At 36.7% G+C, this 9,650-nt stretch overlaps 1 protein-coding gene across 2 annotated transcripts; it reads right to left on the reverse strand.

Annotated features, from left to right (window-relative positions):
* Nucleotides 1-1,477: 1,477 nt before the first annotated feature.
* LOC143863514 (inactive poly [ADP-ribose] polymerase RCD1-like) lies at nucleotides 1,478-9,149 on the reverse strand. Of its 2 annotated transcripts, XM_077374192.1 has the most exons (8): nucleotides 9,004-9,149; nucleotides 7,540-8,589; nucleotides 7,203-7,444; nucleotides 7,036-7,079; nucleotides 6,527-6,679; nucleotides 6,330-6,425; nucleotides 1,983-2,082; nucleotides 1,478-1,794 (listed from the first exon to the last, which is right to left on the reverse strand). In XM_077374192.1, exons 2-7 carry the CDS (start codon nucleotides 8,457-8,459, stop codon nucleotides 2,023-2,025), a joined length of 1,515 nt encoding a protein of 504 aa, XP_077230307.1. In that variant the 5' UTR covers nucleotides 8,460-8,589; nucleotides 9,004-9,149; the 3' UTR covers nucleotides 1,478-1,794; nucleotides 1,983-2,022. The 2 variants fall into 2 exon arrangements, with proteins under 2 accessions (XP_077230307.1, XP_077230308.1); XM_077374193.1 differs by lacking the exons at nucleotides 1,478-1,794; nucleotides 1,983-2,082; nucleotides 6,330-6,425; nucleotides 6,527-6,679 and adding an exon at nucleotides 6,689-6,894.
* Nucleotides 9,150-9,650: the final 501 nt, after the last annotated feature.

Consider the following 9,650-nt stretch of genomic DNA (forward strand, 5'->3'; position numbering starts at 1 on the left):
TAAATTGGACTTTCGGCTTGGGGTATGATAAATAGTGAATCCATTCTTAGCTAATACGTAGCTCTTCTACAACTGCTTCTTGGAGGGGGCTGAGAAACTTAGTGAATCCATTCTTAGCTAATACATGGCTCTTCTACAACTGCTTCTTGGAGGGGGCTGAGAAACTTATCTGGAACCCATGAACTGGAAAACTTCATATTCATGTCTGTTTTGTTAGTTTACAGGATCCCCTGAAATCCAATATTTAACACTAACGAAAATATTCTCTACAATGCAAGACCAGTTGTCGTATTTGGTTTACATGCACATATTTTATTTTATTTTAAATATAGTAGGACCCGCATTATTCGATGATCCAAACCATTTATTTGTTGGGCCCCCAAGAAAATTTTTCGTACCAAAAAAAAAAAAAAAACACGACGTCTCCATAAGATGATCCTAACCCTCCAATCTGTAGAGGGACAGCACATTATGGTACACTATAGAGACTCCACCAATCGGAGGGTTCGGATCATCCTGTGCTGATGAATTTTTGGGGCCGGCTATGTAAGTTGGAGCCCAACAGATGAATGGTTTGGATCATCCAATTGTGGACCCTGCCATTAAGAAAAATACAATAGGAAATTTTGGCAGTGGCAAATGATAGTATCACCCTTGCATGGTAATTCCTGAGACACCGAAACTGATTATCAGACTCAGGCAACCATGAAATTTATTACATGGAATATTAGTGAGCCCAATTGTGAAGAAGGGTGGGGGAGAGACGTCACAGGCCACGAATTGAGAGAGAGTTTGAGAAATCCCCAAAAGAGAGTGAAAAAAATTACCCTACTTCAAATTGGGTTTTCCTCTATTTTTTTGAGCTTTCTTATGCTCTCCTCACTGTCACCCTCTCAAGCCTCCCTCTCACAACTGGCCTCACTTAATCAGACTGTGAAACTGTGAATGGCTCATTAAATCAGTTATAGTTTGTTTGATGGTATCTACTACTCGGATAACCGTAGTAATTCTAAAGCTAATACGTGCAACAAACCCCGACTTCTGGAAGGGATGCATTTATTAGATAAAAGGTCCGTGTGTCGGATTATGACTGAACGCCTCTAAGTCAGAATCCAAGCCATTTTAATACCTTTTCTTGCTGCTACATGTCTTCTCCCATAGGAGAGGTGGACTCCAATAAGAAACAAGCTAAGACTTTGCTTTTTCAGACACTATATTTCTAATGGTAGAGAAAGTAGTTTGAAATTCCTTAAAACAATCAACCTTTAATCATTATACACATTCATGATTAATCCTATTAATCCTTATACGCATTCAGTGATATGGAAAGAATCCCAAGCAATTGGCTAGCAAGAAAACACTGAAATCCTGCAATCAACGGCAAAAATCTTACAGATCTTGCTGGGAGGCTTGAGAGAGTGAGACAGTGAGGGTATCAAGAAGCATTAGCTTTCAACTTCACTGATCAAGAAGCATCTAACAAGGTGGAATTACCTGCTTTTCTTTCCATAAGGTTACTTAGCAACTAATCCAATCCATCCATAAAAAGTTCCTTCGCAACTAAATCCAATCTTTTAACTGAGACAGAAAAATAAATTCTCAAAAACAGACACCTGCACTAATCAAAAGCATAACTGACACATCACAGCTGCTACTTTGGATGATTGAAAACAAAAGCAAGCTTAAAGTTCTGGAGAAGATAAACTTTGACGCCGAGTCGACAAATTCCCTACATGGGTCATCACACAATCATGTGTCGCGCACACACAACAAACAAGCTGTGAAGTTCATCCCCTACACAAGAACAAAAAAGAAAACAGAGATTTAATGAATTCATGATATCGACCAGTGCTTAAAACCCTTACAAGCTACTACGCTATTGAAAAGTTAATGATTCAAAGCTTACAAAAATAAATGAAAGACAGCCTACAAATAATAAGACGACCTGTACATTAAACAAGTTAAGAAAGGAGGGCAAATACCTGCTATATAGTGAGTTGCCATGCAATTTTCCAGCATCGATCATCTCCGAACGACCGGACGCATAAGCTTCTGCTGTGCGACCTGGGAAAGCTTGGGTGGCTGCCAGTGCAACCACAGAAACCAAACCATCTATTTAGTTAGGCCCGAAAACTTTGAAAGTACCATTGAACATCTATTAAAATTTCCGTGGGTTTCAGGCTAGTGTTTCTCTTTGCGTTCCTCATATTAAGTGCTTAGAAGTTAAAATATCAGCACAAGTAGCGATATGACTACTGAACAGACTCCATAAAGAACAAACATTTCGTTTTCGTTTTTTACTATTTTCTGAGAACATAACGAAAATTTTATTCACGATAGTAGCCAGATTACAGCAGGGAAGGGGGCAAGGCATCCCCTTCCAGGTAATAAAGTCTTTATCCTCCGTGCATTTATCGAAAAATAACAGATCCAGGGAAGTGGAATAATGGGACTGATGCCGAGAAGGTATGGGCAACACAAATGGGTGCAGCTTACCCCTGCGACCATAAACAAATGGTGGCGCTAGAAATCTGAGAAGCAGTAGACCATCGAACAAGATGTCAACATAGGAAGGTCATATACCTAGGATGAGTGGGTAACATAATCAAGAGACAGACAAAGAACACAGAACCAAGGCACTTTCTCATAACCATCTTTGAGAAGTGAAGGCTGAGGGAAAGAATGATTAAGTAGGAAATCAGTTCTACCTCTTGAATGAGAACCACGAGGTGGATAGGTGGCACGGCCGATACTGTCAATTACAGGAAATCTACCAAGACTAATCAAAAGTCATCACGGATTGTCCCAAACTGAAATGACCACAAATCTTTTGAAATAGCAGTGTTTGCATTGAGCAATAGAACATACTCACCTAAGGTAATCCGTTAAACTATACATATCACTCCAAACTCCAAAGCATGTTTAATGGTGAAGATTTAGATCTAAATGCACAAAAAATACATTCACTGAATTTTAGATAGATAAAAAGAGCTTGTTGACAAACATGTGGTCATGATCCAATCAGGGGACACAAGTCTCAATTATTTCTTTTTCTTTTCTTTTTTTTGAATGGTACACAAGTCTCAATTCTCAAAGTCGCTTTAGACAAGACTAGTAGTAAATGTACGGGCGAGACACAATGATGTCCACGGTACTAAATTGCAGAAACAGAGGTTTCAATTGCACTACAAGGGTTATCTGATTTCAAGGGTTTTCACTATTTTCAGTCTACCAAAAACCAAATACAATGGGACACCAATTAAACTGTTGATCAACATATCGAAGTGCTAAGTACCAAAGTAAAATCTTATCGGGGTATGAATATATGACAACTTAACAATCTAACAGTCACCATAATGCCACTACACAATAAAACTAGAATTTTTATTTATTACTTATAAGACAATATAGTAAGATGGGACACTTCCACATCTGATTTTTCTATCAAATAAACACAATACATGATGTGTGTATATATGAAATTATGAGTACGTACATGCCTAGAAGAGTGACACCTACGTTTATCACATATCTATACACACATACATCAATATATGGATACATAGACAACTATATATAACTTACTAATATTACGGCCCATGCTATGCATGGTGTAAAAGGGCCCCACAACCATCTCTTTGACATGGAATCATTTTATTTGTTTGGCATTCAATGATTTAGGAAATCTAAGGGTGTGACGGTAGCAAACGGTTGTTTGACAATTTGCTCTTAAAAACCCTTGTCCCACCCAAAATAAACCCAAACCAGAATCTAAAATGGGTTCTAAAGGAATGGAATGCAAGAAAGACCAAAAATTAGGAGGAATGGAATGCAATGAAGATTAAGAAATAGAGAGAATGCAATACTGTGAACTCAAATAATAAAACCAATTATTTTATTGCCAGAACTGCAAATGTTTAGAACGACTTAGCTATGCATTCTTGGTGATGTTGATTATAAACCAAAGATTTTATAAGCAAACGACTTAGCATGGCACACATTTCCACTCACAAACCTTGATTAATCAGGGGTTAAACATTTGCATTTAAGGATGACAGAGAACTCAAAGATTATCTCAAACAACGTGGAGTTTTATGAAGACAGGACAAACCAAGGATTTCCAGATATAAACCTTATTGATTAAAAACTCCCCGCGATAAAGGGGGAAATGGCCCACTCTTTCACACCGACTATTTTCTGGAAAAACCCCATATTTCTCAGGTTAAACATTTATTAACATCTTGTGGGCCTCATCCTTATAGTCCATGCTATTTTAAAACCAAACTCCAGAACACAGGCACACAGTCAATAAAACCACACTAACATTTTCACTTATTAACCATTCAAAAAACCATTTTCACTTATAAACCTTTATAATCAGAGGGGTTTGAAATCAAAACCAATGTCCCGCACACAAGGGTTAGATCACAGTCAATAAAGAGTTGCTAAAACCACATTAACAATCACTATAAATCTGATATAGATGGGAAATGAACGTGAAGATTTTCAGCATTGGAAAATAGAAGTAATAGTAGAAGAAGAAGAATAAGAAGCACTCACCCTTGACACTTCGTTTGACATCTATCGACTGCACCATTCCCTATTGTATCTTCCAAAGAATGGGATATGATGTTTGGGGGAAGATGGAAAGCGCCCCCCCCCCCCCCCCCCCCCAAAAAAAAAAAAAAGAAAAGAAAAAAAGAAAGAAATGTACAATGAAAATTGAAATACAAAATAGAAAGAAAATAAAAAAGATAAACCTTACCTTTCGTGACTACAATCGGGACATCTTCCATGGTCGCAGCGAGAGACCCAGATGCTTATGGCCAAACCGACTTAGGAAGGAAACTGTAGAAATCACTACTTATGGTTTGGGAAACTGAAAGGTGACTGCCTAATTTTAAGATACGTTTATGAAAAAGGAAATGAGAAATCTTGGGATTGCAGAATCAAATTAAAAATTGAATGTGGGGTGGGCGGGATTAGTAGCGGGATATTAAAAATTGAAATTGGGCTTGATATACGGTGGCTTGTGATGGAGGACGGTTTTTTATCCTGAATGGAAGACCATTCAGACAATAGATGAGAATGGAAAAAAGAATAACTAAAATTTAAAGAAGACATGTAAAGATGATAGAAAGGGGAGGAAACGAAATAAATCTGGCAATATAAAAGGGAATTTTTTTAAAATTCTGTTTGTGAGGATGCGTTTTGGGACTTGAAAGAGTGTCCAATAGATAAGGAATGTGAATGGGAAGAGATAGGATTGAGGGCTAATTATGGCATGCCAGCTAACAAAAAAATCTCGTAGAAGAAAGGAGAGGAAAGGAACTAAATAAGGCGGTACAAAAGGAAAAATTTTCAAAGATTTTATTTCCTTATTGGAGGGCAAAATAATGTGAAGGGGCAAGATTTTCTCAGCCCATTTAAAATCAAATTCAAAAAACCTAGTTTTAATAGCTTTCAAAAATTGAAAGTTTGGGGGAAGTGTAATTGGTAATTGCAAAACTTGATTGGTAGTGGGTAAAACAGAATTTATAGGGGCGACTTTATAGGTGGCCAAATTAGAAGATAATTTTGCAAAACGATTTTGTTTTGGGGCCCTAACTTAGCAAATTTACAGGTGAAGAATTTTAAAATGGCAAATCATTAGCCGGAAAATTTGAGAAATAACGGCAAATCAAAATTAATTGTGGCAAACGATGATTAGTGGCAAAACCTTTATCTTAGGGGAAAAACTTTTCTAGGAAAAAATTTTCCTGCAAAAAAGACGAATGACAGTGGAAAAAAAACATGCTTAGTATATATTATAGAAGATAGATATAGATGGGACACTTAATCAGTAGATATTAAGGGCTTTTCTTATTCATTGTTTAATCAGTGAACATTAATGAATTTTTTGTATTCATTGTTGCTTTCAAACACATTTTATTTAACAAAATTGATGGTGGGAATGTGGGATCAACATACATCACAATATTTAACAAGTGAAGAAAAGTCGGAGGCAAAAAACAATAAAAAACTGAATTTGAAATCCTCACTGCTCAACTACAAAATAAAAGACATAATTATTCCTCATTGTGCGATCAAATTGCTGCCTATAAAAGCTAAAAGAGTTCGAATCATCCAAAATTTAGGGAATCACAAAAATATTACATGCACAACCTAAAAGCACCCACAGCTTAAATTTATGGTGATCCTAAAACTGTTAAAATGAAAATAAATAAGGAAACCAATTATATAATATCTCTCAACAAGGCCTTTGGCTTTGTCTAAAAGTGCAAAAGTCATGTATAACTATTTGTGTATAGGTGGCAAAGCCATCTTACGTTGAAATGAAGCCTCTGCAAGGTAGATTTGAGCAACTCGTCTCCAACAATCAATCTCAACTTCTTAATTAACACTTCTCGTGTTATTTTTTTCCTCTGCCACAAAATCCAAATTATGTATAAATGCTACAGCCCAAGGAAAAGAAAAGACCTTTACAACATTCAAATGCATCATCTAACTATTTTATCAAGAATACCTTGAAAGCATTGTAGTGGAGATCAAGTAAGTCCTTGGCTAGAGGAGATATACTGTTTTTAATTGCAGCAAACAACATTGTAAATGGCATCCAAGCTGAAGTGGGCATGTTCACAGCCCTCAATGTAGGAGTATCATGTTGACCATCCCTTACCTATATATTAACAATTTAAACATAAGAACAAATTTGATGTTGTTTCAAACTCAAAAGATGGTGTGGGACACAAGCACTACGAATTTCTTAATTTAATGGATCTGATCAAGGCTCCCCCCAATTAGATAAAAGCAGGAAAAATCAACAAAGGAAGCAAAGTTGAGCTGCAAAGTTGAACTTCTACGAAGAAAAGCTCCTGCTTGTTAGGCCACCAACTGCTCAAATATAGGCTTGTTAGCTATACTTGTTGAGCTATCACCTCACTAAGGAAACAAAATTCACACTTTCTCAAGACAATTAACAAAATAAATGAGTACTCAAATCATTTCACAGTATGACAATAGAAGTAGCCTTACTTCATCAACTTTGAATTGAATATCTTTTAGCCCAGCCAAGTATTCTGTCAAACAATAAGTAAAGCAGAATGGGGTTAGGCCACTGCCTTCGAAATATGACAAGAATAATGAAGTTTTTTTTTCCACTGGAACGACTAAGTTGTCAGCTTTATGAACTCCCAAATTACCTCGGATAGAAAGAGGTAGCTTAAAACTGACAATATACTCTGGAAGTATGTGGGTGTTCATGTGGTTATTCCATATTACATAATGTTTTGGACTTTGAAGATCATCTACCCCGCTATCAAAATCATCACTTATGGGGTGGAACTGTTCAGACCCAGGCTGGACTCGTTCCATGCTCCCCATAATTATTCGGCACAATAACATGTGCTGTATACCATTTTCGTCAATATCACAGTACTTGGCACTGCATGAATCAAAAGAGAGAGCATTACTTCTCAAATTGAAAGAAAAAAAAACTAATTAAGATAAATGAAAGCAAAAGAATAAACCGAATGACACCTGACATGAGAGCAATCCTCCGGAGCAAGATAAATGCCAGTGCCATAAGCCACTCCATCTGATGGCTTTGAGCTCCTCCCAAAACCATGAAGTAAAATGTCAATTATACCCTCTCTGGATGCACCATGCCATGCACGCCGAACATTGGCATCTCCCCGATACCTTTTAATGATCTCTACTTGTTTCTCAAATGACTGAAACCGTGCCAGTGCAGAGCCACTCGTTGGAGAATGACGGTAAATTCCAATAACGTTACTCGGTAGAATGAAGGTACTCAAACCCCTTAGGAAAACATTCTGCACACCAAGGTATTCATTACCACCTCTTTCCAATGTAACTAGTTTATCACATAAAGACCCAAAACCTACATTTGCCAAACACGGAACACCATTTTCTGCAATCACTTCTTTAACTTCCCCACTCTCCTCAATTTTCTTTAACTTTTCAGGTTTCAAAGCATCTGCTCCACTAATCTCAACCTCAAGTTTCACCTCAACCTTATTTCCATCACTTGGCACATCATCACAATCAATTAAAACATTAGGAGAGAAACATTTTTCAGACTCGTCAATCCAAGCTATCGACTGCTGAACACCAGAATTCAGATTAATTAGAACCATATTGAGGAAATCAACAACATAAACACAACCCTGCATGGTCACCTCAACAGCTGATTTCCTAACCCTAAATGCCTCAATCAATGATTGGGTCACATTCTCCGGAAAGTCACTCCATTCCCCATTGGTATAAAACATAAGGCGTCGAGGCAATCCACTCTTGACAAAATTATCATAATTCTTCACAACAGACTCTCGGTTTTTCACATCAATGCGTGCGAACTTAGCCCGAGCAGAGCCAGAGCTAGATAGATAAAGGTCTGCTCGTTTTCGTTTCAAACCCGAAACCCTAGTTTCATTCATGGTCTCTATACCCAACTCTACAGTAGAATGGCTAGAAACAAAGGAAAATCTAAATCTAAATCTAAATCTAACTATCTACACATATTTACAGATCCTCTCCATTTTTCAGAGCATTCATGCCAAGAAAACCCTGACATAGAACAATCCAATGCAATAACATCAAACCCTAAGATTAAAAAAAAATGAATGATAAAAATAAATAAAAAATAACTAAAAATTGATTATTTTCTCAACAAAATAACTGCATACACTTCAATCAAATCACTCATGCAACCTAAAAAATTAGAAAAAAATAAAAAAAAACCCAAGTTAGAACCCTAGTTTCTAGAAATAAATAATCCAAAATAGAACCCTAGTTTCAAAAGCTTGAAAAATGAACTACCAAACCCTAATTTTGAACAGAAATGAAAAGAATAAAGCAAAAGAGAAAGCACAAGAAACCAGGTTAGATCTAAACGGCTAGAAATTCAAAAAAATAAGAGTAGGAAAAGGAAAATAATCAGTGATAGAGACATGAGGATGAAATGATTTTTTTTTTACTTACAGTGGACGAGGGTCAAATTCACAAACCCTAAAAACCCATGGAGGATTTATCAGTAGATTTGGTGATAGCTTGGAAGGATGTATATAAAGGGGCAAAAAAGGAATTTGCTAGCCAATTTCGCGGCTCCTTTTTTGCACGAGAGAACAACCACATGGGTTGACTATTTACCACTTTTTCGTTTCAATCTTTTGTCTTATTCATTTTATTAAAAAGTGAGGCGCAAAATGGCTTTCCGCGAAATTGTCTAGCAATCCCTTCCTTTTTTTTTAGACTGGCTGCAACAAAATCTCTCTTATTAATACCAAAAGATTCGAGTTTAGCCAAGAAATAAAAAGGTGACGTTTCACTTATCAACTTGTATTTTTAAAGGAAAAATTGCCAATGGATGACATCAAAATACGAGAATTGCCAACAGGGGACACACCTTTTAAAAATTGTTAGAGAGGGACAAAATGGGAGTTATCAAGTCTCTGGAAGGTGGTTATCAACCTGTAAATGGGGTTATCAAACTCTCAAAAAAGGGGGTTATTATAACCCTCTTTAACAATTTTTCAAAAGTGTGTCCCTTGTTGGCAATTCTCGTATTTTGATGTCCCCTATTGGCAATTTTTCCTTTTTTTAAGTACTATATGGACCACACTATAGTG

The sequence above is a fragment of the Tasmannia lanceolata genome, unplaced genomic scaffold, assembly GCF_043159265.1.
Source record: "Tasmannia lanceolata isolate RefF3 unplaced genomic scaffold, GAP_Taslan_0.1 ptg000044l, whole genome shotgun sequence".
Classification (NCBI taxonomy): Eukaryota; Viridiplantae; Streptophyta; class Magnoliopsida; order Canellales; family Winteraceae; genus Tasmannia; species Tasmannia lanceolata.